The sequence below is a fragment of the Charadrius vociferus genome, unplaced genomic scaffold (assembly GCF_000708025.1).
Source record: "Charadrius vociferus isolate BGI_N301 unplaced genomic scaffold, ASM70802v2 scaffold312, whole genome shotgun sequence".
Classification (NCBI taxonomy): domain Eukaryota; kingdom Metazoa; phylum Chordata; class Aves; order Charadriiformes; family Charadriidae; genus Charadrius; species Charadrius vociferus.
In genome coordinates this window covers 1,179,123-1,201,235 of record NW_009647214.1, presented here as the reverse complement: position 1 = coordinate 1,201,235, position 22,113 = coordinate 1,179,123, and the positions used below count along the sequence as shown (strand labels likewise).

The 22,113-nt window shown below is 41.9% G+C and overlaps 1 protein-coding gene across 1 annotated transcript in view; it reads right to left on the bottom strand.

The window, feature by feature from the left end:
- TFAP2D (transcription factor AP-2 delta (activating enhancer binding protein 2 delta)) overlaps positions 1–22,113 on the bottom strand; it is a 48,877-nt gene that overhangs the window by 5,354 nt on the left and 21,410 nt on the right. The window contains exons 6-7 of the mRNA XM_009895911.1: positions 16,274–16,415; positions 9,178–9,291 (exon numbers count right to left, since the gene is read on the bottom strand). Of these exons, the coding sequence (XP_009894213.1) occupies positions 9,178–9,291; positions 16,274–16,415 (256 nt within the window). The remainder of the gene's footprint in view (positions 1–9,177; positions 9,292–16,273; positions 16,416–22,113) is intronic.

Here is a 22,113-nt window from a genome sequence, read left to right as displayed (position 1 = left end):
AAGGTTGCCTAGAGAATTAGTTTGTGATAACTTTACTTCAGAAGGTCAATAGGCCCAACCACAACACAAGTTAGACTGATTGCCAAGGTAAACACTGGAACATGACCAGTTTATATGACAGAGATACGTAGTCTATAGCATCAGAGTGGCAAACAGCACACACAGAAGTTGCCTTGCAAAGTAAGCCCTCATGCTTGTTTTCTGTTCATAACTGAACAAGTGTTATAAGGACGTTCTCCTAACCAGATGGACCTCCTTTTACCACGTGTAAGAGCAATGGAGAAAGTCAGAAGAGAGTGCTAGAGCTGATGCCCCATATTTCCAAAATATTCTATTTCAGCTCTGTATATTTGAGACCTCGGGACTGATTTTCCACGCTAGGAGTATTACCCAGGGAACATATCTGAAACATCCAAGACTGTGACTATGGAGTGTTTCTGAACTATACACCAAAGATGAAGCCACAGCACTGCGGTGCACATGGGGCTTACAGAAGCCCTTGAATGTTTGCCAAGAAATGTTTCCAGTGTAGCACATTGCATCCTCCAGATAAAACACAGGATAATGCTGTGACTTGCTGGTTTTGAATGACAAAAAGATGTACAAGCTTCTCTCTAGCTGTGAATGAAAAGTGGCCTTTCTGCTCATTTCTACCTGTGGCACCAACTACACCAGTGAGACCACAGATCCAAGATGACTGGCTGCTTTTGAAAAAGAGTGAGCATGTCAGCTCCTTCAGTTTCTCCTTTCACTTAGTGAATGGTCACATCTCTGCCCTATGGGAAGGCAGAGAAATGAATGAGATTCATCCAACTTGCTACCGTACAAAGACTTTTTCCAGTGAGGCAGCTAACGTAGCTGAGAAACCCCATTGCCCTCCTCAAATGAGAAAGACCAAGAGGTAAGCATTACCTGAAAGGAGGTTGTAGAGAGGTCAGGGTAGATCTCTTCTCCCAAGTAGCAAGCGATAGGACAGGAGGAAATGGCATCAAATTAAGTCAGGGTAGGTTTAGATTGGATATTAGGAAAAATTTCTTCACTGAAAGGGTTGTCAAGCATTGGAACAGGCTGCCTAAGGAAGTGGTGGAATCACCATCCCTGGAGATATTTAAAAGACGGTAGATGCGGTGCTGAGGGATGTGGTTTAGTGGTGATTTTCACAGTGTTAGGTTCATGGTTTGACTCAATGATCTTACAGGTTCCTTTCAATGTAGACAAGGCTATGATTCTATGATTCTATAAACATGCTGATGACAAGGGACAATGCAACTTTGTAACCTACTAATTTAGAAATGAGGGGATGGCATTCCTTCTTTGGGAAACATGAGGGTGCCTTAATTATGTTAAGAAATTTTACGTGCTGGATTGAAGAACAAATCAAACCCTCCAAGTTTTTTTTCCATCTTTGATGAATGTATTTTTGCTTTTTCCTTGGTAATCGTGGAACTTATTCATTAATGAAGAGGATAAAGAAAAGAAAACAGATTCTCATCTGTTCTCTAGACTCCATAAATTGTGACTTTAAGGGAATACGGTGTCATAAGGCTTATAATAAAAATAATTTGCAATATTAGAAATTCACACGTTTCCAAAAGGATTTTAGTCATGAGCAGAGCAGAAGGGGATTGAACCCTTGCTATGGAAAGATCAAAGAGGGAATCCCTGGGAAAGAGAGTGAGGGGAAAAATCCTAGAGGAAGTAACTCTAATGCCTTTGGTAAATAAAGAGCCAAGGATAAGAAAGAAGAAAAAAAAAAAAAGAAAAAAGAAAAAAGAAAGGAACAGTTTGTTGATTAGTACCTCATCAGTAAGAACCAGTGTTGTCCCTCTCATCTAGCTGAAACTAAAGGCAGATTGAGAGCAAGTGTGGAAATTAGGGAACTCTAGAGGGCACCAGAGCTGTTTCACCACAAACTTCATTGTGCACCAGGCTTCTTCCAGTCCCTGCAGCTAAACAGAAGGCTGCTGCTGCTAATCAAGAGGACTGGAATTATGACAGCAGCTGCTCTACCTCCTGATAAGCAAAGAAGAGTAAAAGGAGAGAACAATATATAAGGGGGGCAAACACATCTGTAAAGGCCACCCACCAGTAAGGCTTTGGGCTTGGCTCTTTGTTACAATTTAGAAATCATGTTGAGCTTCAAAACCCATTTCGTTGCTCCCTTTTTACCCCTTCAGAAAGAAGGATGTTACTTTCTTGCTGCTCCCAAAGTCTGCGCCTCTGGTTTCTTGCCTGTCGCTTTTCGTGTCACCTTGTCAGTGTGATGCCAGGCACTCGCAGGAGGCTGACAGCTCCAGGCTCAGCGACTAGCTACACGACAAAACTCCTGTCTCAAACAGTTTCACGGGAAGAGTGTTTCATATCAGCTGGATGGTTGGGCAAAACACAGAATAATTTGTGTGGATGCTGATTGCTTTCATTATCTAGCTTTAATATTCTGAGTCTATTTTTTTTTTTGTCTGTTTTTATAAGGTTTCTGCACTGAAAGAAGTGCCACTTGCAAGAAAGTAGCATTCCCTTTGCTGTTTTGTTGTGTTTATCTTTTATATATAAAGATAGATCTGGATGTGATTTTGTACCTTAATGAAATGTGCCTTAATGAAGTCAAAAGACCAAATTCAACTTCTGTAATCAGTGGCTATTCATCTTTTCCTGTATGATGGATGACATCAGTAGGATATCTGAACTTTCCAAACACTTCAGATTCTTACAGACACAAGTATTCCAAAAGCAAATGTAGGAAGTATGCCTATACCCAATTTTACAGGTGAAGAAAGTGAGACTAAGAGACTGACTAATGACGTCAGGGAGTCTGTATCTGTAAGCCAAGAAACACACACAGATCTCTTAAGTATAATCTCATCAACTGTTCTCTTTGTAAGCTTTGTGTGTCATGTTTTTTTGGCTTCCCAGCACAGAATGTGGGTCATTTTTGGTGGGTTTTCCAGTAACTCTAGTTTACATGAGATTTTGGGGACCTAAAAAAGACTTCTGCCAAAAATTCAAAAAACTCAAAGCTGTTGTGGTGCAAAAACAGAATATGAAGGCAAAGACAAGAGGACTCATGTCAGTGTGACTTTCAGGTTCCCGGATGAATCTGTGGGAAGCTCAGATACAACAGTAAAATGGAAGATAGAAGTAGATACACACTCTCTCTATTCAACAGGAGAGAGATAGGGTCTACAATCAAGAAAATATTCTAATTTAGTGTTTTGGACATTTAGTCCAGTTGGAAGGACACTCTAAATTCTGATCCTCAGACTGCAGGCTGCTTTGATACTTTATCAACAGACTTAAGTGTGACATGAATAAAGCAAAATCCTAGATCCAAAACTCTAGCTTTGGTTTAATGCAGAAGCCACTACATTAGATAACAATACTCATGGGCTCTCATTCTCAGTCCAGCCTTAAATTTTCCTCTACAAAAGGGAACAGGTTCAAGAGGAGGGGATGGAAAGCGAACATGCAGGTTCAGCCATGTCACCAGAGATGCCATGGGACATCAGAGTACCTATAAGGTTGGTAGATGTGAGAAACTTGTATTCTTTTACAGTGCTGATGTACTTTGTTCTCTACTGTAGTGGACTCATAAATGCATTTACAATGATTAGCCTTTAGAGGACAACAAAGAGACACTCATATACACAGACAAAAAAATCTCAGTAGTTAGTAATGGAACTGGATTATTCCAGGGTTTTCTTGTTTGCCCTGTAGCTGAATGCTGATTCTGTCTTCAGAAACTGGGGACAGGGTAGCTCAAGTGGTGGGTTTCAGGCCAGAGAGAACACATGGGATTGTTCCACTTGTTCCTCTGCATTTATCATGAAGGGATCAGAGAAAAGCTGAAGGACAGCTCAGGTAGCCCTACACCATATCACCTCTGGAACCTACACTTTATATATATGCTTAGAAATCTGAGCTACGCCAACACTTAGCCCATGAGGTCAGTGGCTTATGAACCTTGACAAGATTGGGCTTCTCTAAGTCTTAGTACATTATTTATAGGACAGGTAAGGCACCTAACTGGGATGTAATAAGGGCTGGTGCTTCCCTGAATTCTCAGGCTACGTGTATATTAGTAATACATATCTGCCACTGTTACCAGGAATAATTTAGGACAGTACTAGTTAGACAGGGCAACAAAAACCCAGGGAACCTGCTAAAAAGCAGCACAGACAGTCAATACCTGCCTGTGTCCTGGCACTATTTTTATTTACTAATATCAGTATAACTTCTCTGCAGTAGGATACTCAAAAATGCATTGAAAAGGGAGAAATCTTGAATAAAGCATAGAAAATACTATCCTGGCTCAAGCAAGGCACGATAATTGCTGCTATGATGAATTGTCTGTTCATGGTCAAACAATATTGGGAAATCATTCTTCCTGCGGCATTGAGTTTTCAGTATTCAGGTCAGACAGACATCTCTGAAAGCAGCTGCACAAATATGGTTGTACCAGGGGTGTAGAAGTGTCTCTGGTTTTTTGTGTATGTGGTAAAGTTGTGCAAAACTCAGCAGTTTTCAGGTTCACTGGCAGCTCCTTTGAAGATTTCCCCTGTTTTAAGCTTTGTATGAACTTTGAGTTGGGAGGTTTGAGTGAACCCAGCAATTCTGATCCCTTCATGGGGACTATCCTGTACTTCAGGTTGCACACATGTTTACAGATCTTGATGAACTGGGACTCAGTGGAAAAACTTCAGAGAAGTGAGAGCTTGAAGATTTAAAACAGAGGAAATGGGAAACACTTCTTCAATCTGACTTGTGGCAGTCAATGAACCTTAATTACTATGAAGTCTTAATTATTAACGATGAGCAAGTAACATCGCGAGCAAGTGGAGCACATAACTCTACGTTTACTGGCTGTAGGGCAATTTATTCCTAAAGAAAAGTCCCTCTTACCCCAAGATAGTGGAGGCTGGGTTCTGCTATAGACATCAGATATTATAGCTCTTCAAAAAGTATTTCATTATCTTAGAATTTATTCTAATAGTAGAGATTTGTGTGACTCCTCTGAATTTTCCTGATCATAAAATCTCTTCAATTTTCTGACATCATATGGCATAAGCATATACATAAGTATGTATAAAATACCAACTTTTCATCTTGTGGTTATGGTTTACAAGGCAGGATTTCTGAACCTCTTCTTGTTATATTGAAACTGTATGAAACTATATGAGATTTCCCATGAGCAAAAATTAGATCATACTGGGTAATTGTGGAAAAACATGCTATACCTGTGCTAGAAACATTCACAAAACCTTGTCAGAGATTCCAGTGAAAGACTATGGATTGTCCTTGCCAAATGTAATATTTTGGCTCCATCCCAATCTAGAGATTTGCATGGCATAGAGACAGAGAATTTATTGTCAGAAAGCTCACGCTTCTGGAGTACAGATAGAAATGAAGATGAAAATTTCAGTATTGAAGAAGCATTTTATAGAATTTGTGATGACTATATGGAGTCACTGCTTCCGATTTATGTCTCCTCTGCAAGACCTATTTGTAGACTACCAACAGCTCTTGGGCGTTTTGGTCATAAATAACATCAATTTCACGTGCATAATCAGGACCAGCCACTTATTAAGACAGTCCAATTTTAGACTATGATTATTGGTGATGTCATCAGAGTATCTCAGAGTATCTGACAATGACTGTGCTATGAAGGTCAAATCCATCTCTAGCATGCAGTTGCAAAGCTCTTTATCTATAGATATAGATACACGATAATTGTGTTCACAGAATCACAGAATGGTCAGGGTTGGAAGGGACCTCTGCAGATCATCTAGTCCAACCTCCCTGCCAGAGCAGGGTCACCTACAGCAGTTGCACAGGACGAAGTCCCGGTGGGTTTTGAATGTCTCCAGAGTGGGAGACTCCCCCACCTCTCTGGGCAGCCTGTTCCAGTGCTCTGCCACCCTCAAAGGAAAGAAGTTCCTCCTCATGTTAAGATGGAACTTCCTATATTCAAGTTTGTGCATGTTACCTCTTGTCCTATCACTGGGTACCAATGAAGAAAGACTGTTCCCATCCCCCTGGCACCCTCCCTTTAAGTCTTTATAAGCATTGATAAGATGCCTCCTCAATCTTCTTTTCTCCGGACTAAGAAGACCCAAGTCCCTCAGCCTTTCCTCATAAGAAAGATATTCCAGTCCCCTAATCGTCTTTGTAGCCCTTTTCTGGACCCTCTCCAGCAGTTCCCTGTCCTTCATTTCACTGTGATAAATAAGGACAACTTGCTCTTATGGAAATCTGATCTTAGGTGGGACCTATGATCAGGATGTGGAGGCCACTGTACTTTGAATATTTGAATTCTAGTGTTAGGCATGTGCTTTGTTAGGTGGATGCTTTCAACACCTTTTTATGACATAATTTCCATCCGATCTGCAATGACAAGCAGCTGTTGTGCTTGTGACCAGTAGGAGGCTGTGCTACGCCTCAAACAGCAGTGACCACATTGCTTTTACAAGGACTTCCTCTGTGTCTTGGGGTACCAAGAATTGCTTCCTCTTCTCTCATCCCCAGCTGATCAGGTGCAAATTTCCTGTGACAGAAGTTGGTTCAGTCTGAGGATCATCGCTCAGAGAAAGCCAGAGAAACCAAATGATCGGCCAGAAGCAGTCTGTGCTGAAAACTTGACTCAGAAAATACTTAATGCTCCTGGAAAATATGGTGAGCTGCGTTTTTGCATCTTCTCTGGCATCTGAGACAGACTTAAGTGCCTTCTGTGATATTTAATCAAGTAGTAGTAGGAGTGGTTCAGATGACTTAGCTGTGAAGGCTGCCAGATTTAGGGGGTGGGAATAATGATATTTTTTGCCGACTCTAGATTTAGCTGTTTACGATATAAGTGTCTAGTGTGTACTGGTTGGCTAAGCTCCCATTCAGCTGGAGATCTAGACCAGACTGTTCAGTCAATGGAGTTTAGAAAGAAATTGAAGTCACAGTAATGTAGATGTCTATATTAGCCCTGCTTAATTGTAATGCAGATTTCATGGGCTATACAGAGGAGATCCCTAGAGACTGCAGCAGAAGATATACACCTGGCTGAAATGGCGGCACCTACATGTGGATGAGTAGGGTTAGAAGTCTGGGTCAGAAGCTGGATCTGACCTCAACTTCTCTGCAATAGATGGAAAAGGAATGTCTCTGAGTCTGGCAGCACTCATCGTTCCCCGTGCACAGACATCAGCCAAGGCTGTCTGATTTAAGCCCAGGGAAGCATCTATGTAGGATCAAGACCTATGCTTTTCTTCTTCTAGGTACCCATCTTCAGTCCAACACTTAATGCCTACAGCAGGCATCAAAGATATCACTGAATGATCCAGGAGCTGCCTACAGAAGCTTTGTACTCCAACCTACTGAAGTGAAGCAGAGAAAGAAGGACGGGAGCTGTAGTAATTGACAGCGTTTGTAGCTGAAGCCTTCAGCATTTTATCCTGACTGCTATTTCTTCTTTAAATACAGGAATCCTTGGGAATTAGCTACCATGTATCACACTTACTTTGAGTGCATCTAATGGGGAATTATCTGTTTTTTCCACAAGCTTAGGTAACCCATTAAAATCCCCTTATGAGTATCCTGTATAAATAAGTATGTCTTCCTTGGTGTGCATGTGTAGTTAGGCATTTTGGAGTGTGTGTGTATATGGGGAAGTATACATAGACTCAGGTGGTACACGTATGTGTGTGCATATCGCTGCATGAGAATAGAAGTGAGGTTGTCTAGATGTGTTTGTGTATGCCTAGGATGCACACAGGTATGTGTAAACATAAACAGGAATGTGTGCATTTGTGGACCAGGCATTATCCTTGCCTCTCCCCACCTGCCAACAGACAATGGAAGAGGTGGAATGGTGGGTATTTGGGGTTCCATTCAAAGTCTGAGGGACTAAACATTAGGTATCACACCACCACTTGGCTGGTAGGTGCTTCATGCTCTATCAGAATCTTAATAAATAGAAGAGGTTGGGATGTTGGGGCACAAAAGTTGTCTGTCCAGACAATGAATGAAGAGTGGCTTAGCTGGCTGGGCTAAAGAATATGCAACATCATTCTAAGGCTTTATAGGACTAATAAGCCTCTTTGGTCTGTAACAAGCTCTTTGAAACAGTTCTTTACATTGAGATTTTTTCAGGTATCAGTTAATGGCTAGAAAAATGGAAAAATCTGTAGCCTCAGCTAGTTATGTATTCCCTCTGTGGTCCAAGCAAAGACAGGAGCACCTTTAGGATGTTTCCTCACTCTTATCTTTGATAAATACCTTAGATGACCCCACTATTTCAAAGTGGCCCTCTGGAAGTTCCCATCTCACTCTTGACTTTATCTAGCACATAGCCTAAAGCAAAAACGTGAAATTGCACAGCAGCTCCTGGGATAATAAATCTTACTGATCCCAAACTGTCTGTACACTTTTATCCATCACTTGGATAAAATTCTGATGAAGTTTGGGCTTGGCATGCATGTACCATGGGTCCTTGTCTTCAGAACAGCTGCTTAGGCTGTCTACACCAGTAAATTAAGTATTGCTAGGGCGTGGAACCAGGAACTGAGTCTAAATATATTAGCTGTTTCTGGCTCTTTGGTGTGAGCCAGCTTGCATTCTCCCAGACCTTTCCAGGGTGGTGTTCAGGAATGACCGCAGTGAGACTGTTCCAGTAAATAATCTGCTTTGAGGCCAGTCTGCTTTGAAGGCCAAAGAGTTAATAGTATGGTCATGGTAAGATGATGTCAAATGGTCTCAGTAGCATAGAGGAGGCTCTGGTTACTGGTAAAAATGCAGCCTAACTCTTCCTCTTTTTATGGATACATTGATTCATCAATATTGCAATTTTGGCTCTGAACTTGAGTTTCTACATTTCTGGACCATCCACTTCATTGGTTGGCATGTGATTTGGTTCACATCTAGAGCAAGGAAACTTTCTGGCCAGATGGGGGCATTTGACCAGCAGATATAGAAAATGACTTGCTCAAACTAAGACTGTGGTCCTAGAGGCTGGGTGAATGCAACTAGCCTGAACTACACTGTTGGGCAAACGTGCACTTTTAATAGGCACAGATAACAGAGGGATTATGGACGTTATAGTCTTCCAGGTCAGGGAACAAATACCATCATAACATCATGTATAGTCTTTATAAAAAATACGGATTTTAGTTATTATTTCCTCTTTCAAAATCATACCTGAAATGTGTTAAATGTCTCTGGATGTCGAGGTCTAATATTGGAGTCGGTCTGGACGATCCGAGGGGTGATCTGTCTTGACTTAGAAGGTCTTGGAATTCTTTACATATTTGTCTAAAAGGAAAGTGGAAATCCTTAAATAAGACAGGTGTAATCCTTTCCATAAAGCTGATTCCCATAACACTGTCACCTTACCCTGAGTGGTCTTATTCATAACAGAAATGTTTGGCAGAGGCATTATGAAAGAAATTAAAGGCAAACAAATCCCCCTGTTGCCTCCCTGCCCCAAATTCTCAGGTCCAGCAACATACAGAATCACTTGAACAGGAATAATTCCCCTCTGGAACCATATTAACATTGACACTTTAAAATGGGATTTCTCTCTTGAATTTGACCCAGTTTGACAGTGTCAAGTCTGGCTTAGCTCACCTACATTAGAAGCAAGGGTTATGGTTAAAGAAGATGATGAACTAGCATTAGAACATGCCTGGAGACTTTGTGTAAATACACCACTACTTGTGCATTTGCTTGTGTGCACTGGTTTATCTGCAAGTTGAAGTCCTGGCCATTTTGGCCTTGCCTTCTTGACCCCCAAGTCTTAAGACAAATGGAACACTAGGAGTTGTGAAGGAAAATACTACCCTTGCTCTCCTGGTTTCCACTTGTGTCCATACCCTGCTTCCTTGTAGAGTCTGGGGCAGAAGAACTGATGGATCCTCAACTAAAAGCTTTCCCACAGGTCTGCCCTGTAAGAATTCACTCCAGCAGCAGCTATTTAAATTTCTTATTGAAACATTCATTAAATTGTTTTACACTTCTATCATGTATCAGGCAGTCTACAGTACACATCTATAGCAGTCTAGAGGACTTGCATCCTAACAGTCACTCTTCTCTCCAGTGACTGTAGGAGCTCAGTGACTCTCAGCTGTCAGTGCCTACACAACAGACAGGCAAGTGAGGCAAATCACATCATCTCCACTTTTTCTTGATGATGGTTTCCTGGGCAACACACACTTTCAGCAGGTAGGACCTGGGACCCCAGTTTGGCACCTTGCAACGGGAACTCAGGCTGTCTCACCTGATGTTCCACCAGCATAGTAACACATCTTGTTTCACGGTCTTGCTGTCTTTCCTCTCCCTCTGCTTCTCTGGATGCCTCAGCACCTGGGGGTTAAAAACAACCCCTAGCATAACTCTATATAGGATCTAATACTAAGAGAGACCTGAAAATAAGTTTTTTTCATTCTTGTGATATTGTTGGTTTGGGCTAGTTTGCAAATTAGTCCAGGAATGTTCTACCAGTGTGTTTGTTTTTTTTTTTTAAAGAAACCAAACTGGCTCCACTTAGTGCATGCCCTCAGAAGAGTACTGTCTGGACCATGGATGAACAGAGACACCACTTACACCAGTTAGTTTATGATACAGCTAATTAAAAAAAAGGAGAGGTGTCTGGATCTCTCTCTCTGGACATTTCCAAATGAGCATACCGTTCTCCATTGACTATATTGGAACAATGGAAACTTAATGTAGGGTCAGGAGGATGTGATGACCACTAGATGATCAGGACACTCAGTTTTCTTGCCTGATACTAGCCTAACAGTCAGTTGGATTGACCTAGTACCGGTCCCAGTGACCACATGTAATCTAGTAACCAGTGCCACCTAGTAAAGTGAGCAGTGCCAGGGATCATACTCACATCCTCATGGCAATTGTCACCATCTGATAAAGTCTATATATTTATGCTCTTCTAGCCTCCTAAACAGGGTGGCTTCCTCAGAATGGACCCTGGTGTGGGCTAACTCCCAGAACATGCCCAGAAGATATTTGGGGGAGTTCAAGGCTCCATTCTAAAGTTTTAATAATATAGACAATTGCAATCTGATGACTCAGTGTGTGCATGCTTTCCTTTGTTAACATAGACACAACTGCTGTGCCTGGGCCTAATTTCTACTGCTAAAGAGCATCTCTGTGATCCATGATTTCTCTTTGCACATCTGGTCCTAGATAAAATTCAAGCTCTTGATTATCACCTTGTAACTGTTGTCCTTTGGGACAAGGAAATTTCCCAGTGGGAAGTGGAAAATAGCTGGATAAACTCAGTTTCTTGGTCTTTAGAAGATCCTCCATTGCCCAGTTACAAGCAAGGAAATCATACTAACCTGGTTTTACCCTTCATTATATCACTGTTGTTCTGCAAGTTTTGGTCATAGACTTTGGATACCACAGCTCTTTCCTGACTAAGAGGAGAGGAGATGCAGAAAACTATTTCCTGCTGTGCTGCTGGACTTCATCCAAGCCTGATTTCTGTAAACGCTTGTTATCTGTATGGACCTAGACACCGACTGCTTAAAAAGACAGCATCGTCTTAGCCTTTCAGGCAAAGAGAGGTATTCAGCAGAAATGTATGTAAATGCAGCATACAGTTTTAATGAATCAGGTCCTTAGAGGAAAAACAGTTCCTTTCAACAACTGAAAACAGTCAGTCATTTTGGCTTCTAAACAATCTACTATCCCCAGTCGGCCCTGTCAGCACAGCTCTTCTCTCCTTCCTCCAACCTCTACTTTCTACCTGTTGAAAAAGTTCATCTTAAAAGTTCTTACATTTTGACAAAGGGAAGTGTCAGAACCAAGTGTGCAATTAAGTTCCCTTCTATCTTCACATGTCAAAAGTCTTTACTGAGTGTTGGCAGATTGAAAGAAAAGAAAAAACTTTTTTATTATACATGAAAACCTGTAAAAGGCAGTAACCTACTTTTTTCAAGGGGATTTCGAGGCAAAGTGGTGTCTCAGAGCCTCCACTACTAATAAAACATCACCTGGGGTAGTGACAAGGAGGGGGCTGACAGTTATTTGCTGAGTTGGACTGTGACTTTGAGAAAGCAAAGAAAGATGGTTATGCTGTCTTAGGGGACAGAGATTAATAAAAAGAAAAAAAGTTCTGGTCACTCCTGCAAGGGAGGCACATAATGATTTGTGATAGATGGTCAGATGTTCCAGTATATGATCAGGAAAAGACAAAAAATTCTGTACTGGATCCGAACAAGAGCCTAGCTGATCCTATTTCTAGCAATGGCCAAAGCAAATGCCTTGTGAAGAGTACAAGAGTGGAGAAAATGTGTGCCCATGAGTCTGTCTAAGTGTGGCAGAGTTGCCAGGCATCCAAAGATCAGATATCAGAGAGATGCTCCACAGGTCCTGTGTGTCGGGTCTCAGGTCTGTTTTTCAGAGAACTAGAAAATTGAGCACATAGTGTCATAAGCCAGATGTTTATTATTCTGCGCTGGCTGTAAGCAACCCCACAATAAAATCATTATTCACACTATTCCGTTTTGGTCTGTGTAAATGTGTATCTGCCCCTTTCTCATGGGGGAGCCCTTGTGCTGTGATACTCAGTGATGTTTCCTGTAGGGCAGTGCGCTTCTCCATCAACTGGAATTATTGATGTGGCCTTCAACAGTTCTGCATCTGTCCTAGCTGCAACCTGATAAGGTTCTGTCCCCTATTGTAAAGCCATTCAGGGTCTCCCACACTTCTGCAAGGTGAACTAACCCATGGTTAAAGACCCTTTAAAATGAGGTCCCAGGGGTTTTTTTTTTTTTGGTTTTTTTTTTTTTTTTTTTTTTTTTCTCTGTGTGGGTTTCATAGACATATCCTGAAGCCTTTCTGAAGATTCTAGGATCAACAGACCAATATCAGCACTCTCTGGTCAGAATTATGACAATTCAGTCTCTATTTTTTTGAAGTATCTTGTTCTGGAGTGCCCAGGCAACCATCTACTCATTCAAAGGATGTGAATGCAGAGAAAGACAATAGTAGGAGACAGACTGTTCCCGTTGTTAACCCCTTTCTTAACCCCTTTCTTAACCTTTCAGTTCTTAACCAAAGCTTGCTTCACTCCCATCCTGCCCTTGCTGTCACTTATGTTCAGCACTGTGTACTGGCTACACAGCCCAATCATCTCTTCTTCCCAGGATAATTGTCAGGTAAGGCTCTGATTCTTCGTTGTCTGCATCATCAAATTGTTAGAACAGGCCATGGCACCATCTTGCTGCATCAAATAGTACTGTCCTAGGCAGATTTTGAGTTTGCAAATGGGAGGGACCATTTCCAAGAGTTAGTTTTGGAAGATCAAGTAGTTTAACACAATTAATATGATTTGTTCTATGCCAGAAAGCCGTCCTGATTTCACTCACTGTATGACTATCAACATAGCCTCAGACTATATAGCTTCAGGACTGAACAGAGCAGTGAAGAGAGTGTTACCTCAACCTTAGTCACCTCCATATGTTAAAGAGGGCTATTGGCATCTAAAGTAGCAGTTTTTAGTCTTTACTAGCCCGTGAGCCACAGTTCTGGGCACGGCAGCTAAAATCCTTCCCCTCAGGGTGGGCGGATTGCTTGACTACAAGGTATAGGTGCCCTTGATAACACTGGGAGCTTCTACTGGACACCAGACACTTCTGCATTGTAGACATTAAGGAGTCTATTTAGTTACCCACATGTAGATATGTAGTACCCAAGACATCCATAATAACTGGCAGACACAACACAGTAACAAAAAGAGACCTGTTTGGTTCAAGAGCAGCAGCTGGTAACCCAGCTGGCTAACCCAGTTCACCTCAAATGGCAGTGGGTGCCTGTGTTTGGGCAACTGAATCAAGCCACTGAAGTTGGATGTCTGAATTCAGAATGGAGTTTCATTTATCTACTAGTAATTGTTGAAATAATGTTGTTCTTTCCCCTTATTTTTCCTCAAGACCCCCCCACATGCAGAAGATCTCACCAGTTCTGCCACCAAAGGCACACTTCTATGGGCTTCTAGCTCTGTCCCAGAGTGGACAGTGGTCACACACACAGGCAATGGCACTCTGTTTTTTTCCACAGGCAAAGCTTGCAATGACTGATTTTGCCACCCTGGAATGTCAGTGTCATTTTTGGTGGCAGCGTAACGATCCACCACTTTTTCTAGTGTCATAACTCACAAGCCCCTGAGGCAGAGCAGTTGTGAAATTACTGAAATGACAAACCTAGAGCTTATTTATGCCTAAGTAATAACTGATGCTCCTGACAAATGACTAGAGTACCTACTGCCAGACGCATGGAAGCATGACTGGGAAATACTATGCTAGTATTACGATGTCATGGACCCGTGTGTCCTGTAGTACCTGGATGGGGCTGGCCTGTGAATCACTGTTCTGCTTCCAGGCAGGAGAGGGCAGTAGTAGCACACACATTGACCCATCTGTCCCTCTTACAAGCACTCCGACTGCTGTAGGATGTGGCCTGTCCTTGTATTATCGACAGACCTCTCTGATCAATTTGCCGGTGCTTTTAACGGGTGGAAGGGGGAAAAAAAGACATTTTGTTCCTTACAAGTGCAGGATAACAGCCTGTAAGCCCCAAGTTCATGGAGGGTAGGAGTAACGCGTGCCCACAACTCCCCATCTCAGTACTAGAGGGTGAGAAAGTAGGTATGGAGTGGTGAAAAAGGGTAGTGAGACACTTCTGTGTCCTTCAGTGGGACAGCCTTTGGAGGTGGGATGTAACAGTTACCCACTGATTATTACAACCGGGAGTAATGTGATCTCTCACTAGAGCCAGAAAAAGGGGAAGATTTGTATTGTCATGGTTGAGTAACATTTTATAGATGGGGTAAATCCTCCATCTGGGGCAACTTACAGACTTCACTGTTTAGGTCGTGCTGCCCAGCAGTACAGCTTTTCTGTAGTTTGAGGGGCAGATCGTTAATGGGTTCTACAGCAATGGGGAGACACCACTTGTGGAGAGGAGCTGCTTCTTGCTAGCTAGTTTATTCTTGTGTTTCTGAAACCCCTCAGGCCCTTAAAACAGGTGTAAATGTAGGTAAGAATAATATAATAAGATAGTATTCCACTTATATTATTATTTTTAACCTACAAAGGACTTGGAAACATGATGAGTGAGGTCCCTCATCACCTGCACAACTGGCAAATGCCCCCTGAGCCACATGGTGCTCTGCTTAGCACCCCAGGGAAGGATCACAGCTGTATTTATGGGATTCACAAGCCTGAGATCTTTCAATGCATGTCATCTCTGGGTCACCTTCAGGGCGAAGAGCTCTGGATACATGAGGGACACCAAGGCCAGGAATCCTGTTCCCCACAAATAGACAAAACAGAAGGACATTGGGATACAAAGGACAATCGTGTTGCTGGTCAGCCTTCTCCCCTACTATAGGGTGGTTCCTCTCTGTTGGATATATCCCAGCCTGGATGATTCCCAAACATTTCCAGCACTGGGATGGCGGTTTGTGAGCTCGGGTTTCTGGCCTCAGCTCTGCTGCAGCCTCACTCTGTTATACTGCAGTAAGCGCAGGAAGAGTACGAAGATGTTCAAGGCTACCCCACGCAGACATACCACACACCTAGTGTAGGTCTACGTCCTTCCATGCAGACTATTTATTCCTGTTTCCCATGGCACATGAAGGCTCCTCTCTCATCAAGGCTAATTAACCTAGATGAAATGTTATCTTAACGTGATGTTACTGCTCCAGGGAGGTGAGTGGCTTGTTTAGAGCAAAGTCGGGTGTCTCTGTGTGTCTTTAATGGCTTTAGCAAAGCTACCCTGCTAGTGTACGTTGTTCCAGCACCTTTGATTTCAGGGAAACTCTTGCAATTTCCATCCAGAGAGGATCTGTCCGTCTGCAAACCAGCTCTTCCTCTGCAGACATACAATAATTATCCCCCAGTACTTCAGTAGAAACTGAGATCTCCTGCTCGCGTGCAAACAGGAGACAAAGCCAGGCTCTGCCCTACAGATCTAACCATGTAATAATGTCCCCTCCTCTCATCTAAACCAAAGCACCTGAGAAGATGTACATGCCTCCTTAACCGCAGGCAATAAGAGTGTAGCCACGAAAACCTCATTGCAGTAAATCAGGTTCCTCTTACAGCATCTCTAAAGAGGATTGCTCTCACTTGCTGTCAGTGAGTACTGTTGTGATAACAGTCACCGCAATCCCAGCTCCATACTCCCACTCCTCCCTCCCCCCAGCCCCCAGATCCAAAATGGAGAAGTGACAGACAGATTTCTTTTTTAGTTTCCTCTCCCTTCTTACTTTGTCGCTAGGATCATCTTTTTCCTCGCTGTCTGCTCTTTCTGTTCCATGTGCTGTCTGGCAATGTGCTCTCCTACTGCCTTGGCAGGGAACTCTGTTTCACAGGTGTAGCCGAAATCTCTGGCCAAATGTAATGCTTCCCCTGTGGGCAAACAAAATAGGTCAATTAGTTTTTTAGGATTATTATTATTATTATTATTATTATGCTTATCAGATTTCTTCAAGTCTTAAAAAAAATAATAACACAATAACAAATCACTTTTGTAGACGTTCATTCCCAATATTAGTTACAGATTTCAGCCCATTTGACCTCCTCATGTTTAGTCATCAGATGGTGCCAGCCAGAAGATAAGGAGGTTATTCCTCTCATGAGAAAACACTAGTCAAGACACACGGGTTTAGCTGCCTCCCCTGCCACCAGTGAGTCCTGGGCAGCTGCTCAAGTTTTGTACGCCCAGTTCATCATTGATATTTAAGGCATGGGAATTAGTGGAAGGTAGGAAACAGAATCATAGAATGAAGAGCTGAGATTCAGCCTTTGGTGCTTCACTTCTCTATCTCTAAAGGCAGAATAGCCTTCTACCCAAGGAGGCCGCTGTGGGGATAACATACATTTCAGCATGTTCCCTTAGGGGTGAAGCCATACAAGTGTCCTACACTAAAGGCGAGCAGAGCCCAAAGCAGAGCACAAGAAACAATCCTGTTTCCAAAAAGGTTGCAGTCAAAATTGACCATACAAAATAAAAAGGGATGACAATAAAGATCACAGTTGCTGTTTCATAGGTGGGGAAATCAAGGTAAAGGGAGTACGCGGCTTGACTAGGCTTTATGAGAAGTCTGTGACAGAGGCAGGCAACAAGACCTCCCTACCTCACTACAGAGACTGGACACCATAACCCAAGTCCATGTTGGGTTCCAAGTACCTGTGGAAGAACCTGTCCCTCTCCATTAGCTTAGAAAATCCAGGAGTTTATTTTAGGGTTTACTGAACACTCTGGCCTGCGTGCTGTGGCTCTGACAACCTTGGTGTGGGATTTATCTGATCACACACAGCTGCCTGGAGTGTGAACATCTGTGCCTAAGTTAGTCTCTCCCTGGTGGAAAATAGGCACTTCCAGATGACACTTGCTCTCATCTTATCATAGAAGGTAGAAATAGGTCAGCTACTAGAAGTGTTTGTTGAAGCACATCTGCATAAGTGACTGAGAGATGTGCTCCAGAATAGTTTTGGGGTTAGTGTTGTGTGGTTTTTTTATTTTATTTTTCTTTTTTCCAGAGCTGCGTATTTGATTGCCATCATGAGAGGTGGCATTGGACCCTGGCTCTTTGGAGACCAAGCTGATGCTCCAGGTGAGCTGTTAGGAGGGATGCTGAACCTGTAAGAGAACTTTGAGAACATGTGCAGTGGAATTCATCTGATTAAATGTCAATATTGCTCCAGGTGAGCTGTTAGGAGGGATGATGAACCTGTAATGCTTCCCTTTGAGAACATGTGCAGTGGAATTAATCTGATTTAATGTCAATACTGACATTTGACCTAACACTTTCAAGTCAATGGAGACACACTAGCACTTGAACCATATATCATCTCATACTAAAATAGTGGATCAGCGGAATTATAGAAAAGTCCAGGTTAGAAGGGAACTCAGGAGATCACCTTCGGTTGCAAAAGCACGGCCTTTGATAAGGTTATTCATGGACTTTTCAAGCCTAGTCTTGAATATTTCCAATCATGGAAATTGCACAGCTTTTCTGAGCAACCTAATCAAATGTATAATGATTAATTTAATTGAATTTAATTGTTAAACACCCAGAAGTGCTGATTTCTCCCTGTTGACTAGAATGATAAGTGAGAGGACAGATACAACTACGATAGAGCTGATGAGACAAATCCCATCCCCAGCAATACTGAATCTGCTCTGCACGGACCTGCCCAAGATAAAGAAGATGGGAACTTCCATGGGAGCAGTGGTACTCTGTCAGGGGCAGTGTGAGGCATAAGGAAACACATGCCTCTATTCTCCACCTTTTCAGAGTTTATTATGTCCCCTTCTATCAATGGAGTTTTTACCAGAAAAAAATAGCTTTCGTTTCCACAAGCAAATACTTTGTTGTGTGTTTATCTGACCTAATTGGGTTCAGGTACTAGTAAAGTACATGCACTGCTCCCAGGGAATTTGTTTGCTGACACTAGTGAACAAAAACCTTTGCCGCTGTAACCAATTTTACATGCAAAAATTGAAGATTATACTCAAAATCTTCCGCATTATTTGGATTTCTCAAACATGATTTCCAGGAGGCCTAAAAAGAGTAAGAAGTTAACAAGCAACCAGTGTCTCTGAGTTTAAAGGAGAAATGGTTTCCATTTCTTAGTTTTCAGCTTCTGGAAAAGTAAAATAATTTTCAGTGAAATTAAAATGGATTTTAGTGGAACTGTGAGTCAGAGTGAACAGGCATAGAGCTGAGTGCCAACTTTGTATTTGAAATGCCTATCCTAGACTTCTTCATGGATGAGAAAGGGTACAAATTTAAACCAGAGCTGCTAAATTTCTGTAGAGTTGCTTAAAAAATTCTATTTCAGCTACACTTTTACACTTCCTTAAATAAAGGTTTAAAGAGTAAGTCACCTGCAGAAGTGTACCAGGTTTTGCTTTTCAACCAAACTCCATTAAAACACTTGATAGGTTTGTTTTCATGCCAGCGTGGAAAGAAGATAAAAGTCAAACCCATTGAAGCTGTCATCAGAGGGAATTACCATTCTCCAGACAGCTCTATCCTGGTCCCAGTCAGACCGAAGAGACAATGCAAGGAATGTAGTTGGCAAAGCATTTAAGCATTTAGCCATTGGAAAAGTCTTGATTTCTTCAAGAGGACAAAAATTTATAAGGTGAAATGTAAGCATTTATTTAACCTGGTCAACAACAGATTCATTGAAATGTCTATGTTTTCTCTTAGTGTTGAAAAGAAAGGGAACGAAAATATGAATTATCATTAAAACTTATCTTTCCAAAGATGATGTATATTATTTACTAGAGTGGAGAAAATTATACTAAACTGTTTTGATGAGATGAAAAGATAATACAAAAATACAGAACGTGTCCTTTTACATGGAGCTGGGACTGTGATTGAATGCTAATGATATATGAAAAGATAAAATCATGAACAAAATGACTTATCTACTCTTGGATGTATAGGCAAAATGTGTATACAAATGTACCTATTGTGAAAAAAATAAATCTAAAAATTTTTAAAATGCATTTTTAAAATATATTTTTACTGGAAGTAGAAAGCTGATATGTTTTAGGAATGCACATTTTAAGTATGCATATGCATTCATATAAACACACACTTCCATATGATATAAGGAATAGGCACTCTAAGTTGCAACATCAAGTTCTAAATAAAAATAGAAAACTGGACATGAAAATGCTCTGCAGAACATGATTTCTCATATCTCATTGCTGAGCAAAGATATCATTTTGAAGTGTGACCAAATGAGGAGGTATTTAGAAGGGGATTGTGTTAAACTCCTATATGTATTATTTTTTGTTAATCTCAGCGAATAGACGTTCCTTGTACTACTGCACAGTCTGCTTGGTAGGGGAAAGTAGTTTGTACAAAAAGTCATGGAAGATGTTCTTTCTTTTTCTACATCGTGATTTGGACAAACACTTATTCTAGGGGAAATGTTGGAAATGTGGATGAACAGACCTCGTTTCTTTCATCTTAGGTTTGCCTTCTTCTGCCTAGTTATTATGTATGTCAGGGATCAGTCATACTAAAGGTAGAAACCCCTAAAATCCCTGCCTTTTATAGCCAGTTGCCTTGTTTTGACCTAAAATCAAATGTTCCTATGTGCAATATCCCTGGCTCTTTCCTCCTGCAGAGACAAAGAACGGGTGTTGGGCATGGTTGACTCTTTCTCCTTAAATCCAGCACACAGCTTTGCAGCCATAGGCAACACTGCCTCTCCTATATAACTTGACAATTGACCAGAGAGCTTTGCATGATGGAAAAGGACAGTTGCAGAAGCTGAATTGGCAGAGACAGCTCTGGAAAACCTCAGCGGAGAGACCGGCCTGCGTACCTTGACAGGCTTCTGTGGGCAGGTGCGAGGAGCAGCGTGGGTGTCTCCTGGGTCTAGCAAGAGTGAGAGATGCTCCTATGAAGAGTGAAGGCAGAAGCTGTGTCCCCAGAGAGGGACACTCAGCAGCTGAACCTCCTACTCTCTCCTCAGCTTCACCTCCTCCGGATGCTCTACCCAGCAGAAATGCTACCCAGGGGGAGGAGGGACAGGCGGCAGGTGGAAAGAAAGTTTTTTTTGATTTGTAGGGTGAGAAGGGAGGAGGAAAAAGTGGAAAGATACTTAAACAAAGGCTGGTGGGGGAGAAGTATGACAGTTGATAGCAGGGTGAAAAAAGTAACCGCTGACCTATATTTCTCAAGAGTTTTGATCCCCAAACAATGAATAAAGTCAATTCTTTGTCCAGTAAATTTAGAGCTTTAGTTAGGTTTGACAGGAGAACAAATTCTATATTTTTTATAAGTGCTTTTTCTGATTTTTGTTAATAATCTGATGGTTTTAAATTCATTCATGCATTGCTTTTACCTGCAACTGCAATAACATTGATGCTATGCCTCTGCCTTATAAGTGACCTGGCCAAACAGATGGGGACATGTCCCCTTTTCTCACATCCTTTCTTCTTCCTACTGGGGAGGCTTTTGACTCCTTTGAGCCAGCAGTTAGGCTTAGCCTTGGCAATGCTGGTATTTAATGGAGGAGCCTTTATTGTAGCAGCTAAGATGTAGGTATTTTCCTTTTCGAGCTGGTACGAAAAATGACCTTTCCCTTCCTCTAATCTAGGCACTAGAGGGCATCCCTCACCTATAGGTTGCACAAAGCTATGTCCCATACTGCTGTGGAGAATCTTACAATGCTGAGCTTGTTCTCCCAGTCTTGTCTTACCACCCATTGTCCTGATTTATGTCGGTGACAACGTAAAGAACAGAACTGATCTGTCAAACAATTCCTACCCGGGACCCCAGTAGTCCCTCCCAAAGACATTAAAGGTGCCACCTGACCAAAACAAGAATAACAGTGAAGACACAGCAGCCATGCTGAACCCCAAAAGAAGTAAGTTTGCAGAAAACAAGGGGCCACAGAATAATTTTCATAAAATCTGGATCTTCATATGACCACCACAGCCTAGAAATTCACTGCAGTTCCCCTCTTGAACTTAGCAGCACTCCCCAAAACTCAATGATTTTAGCCTATTTAGAGGAAGAGAAGTCATGCCAGAGACTTTCAAGATGGCTTTGGTAAATATACCTAATCACCATACAACTAATTTTGCCTTTTCTTACCTCAGATATTGAAGAGGTTGAGCATATTCCTACCTTACAGAGATATTAAAGCCCGGGATACATTGAAGACCATGAAGACCTTCAGTAACAATAAACTTAGAACCATCTAAAGTTATCGAGAGACACGATCCTGGGTCCTGATGAGAAGTCCACACAGTCCATCTGATATTTAGGGATTTAATAGGACTAATAAATCTTTATGTCAATTTGTATATTGACATCACACAGAAAAAGCCAATGTTGTTTTCTTCTCCTCTAAAACCTGGAATAAGCCTGTGTCTTTCCATTTCTGCCTCCTACAGCAGCAGGAGCAATGGAGGGATGGGTTTCCTTGCAGAAACCATGCTGCAGGTTAGTGCCACTTAGAAGTAGTATCTGCATGTACAAAGTGGGGTCAGCTTATATCACAAAGTATTTGATGATCACTGCCAAGTTTGACCAAGGATTGGTTACATAGAAAATGAGCATTTTGTTTT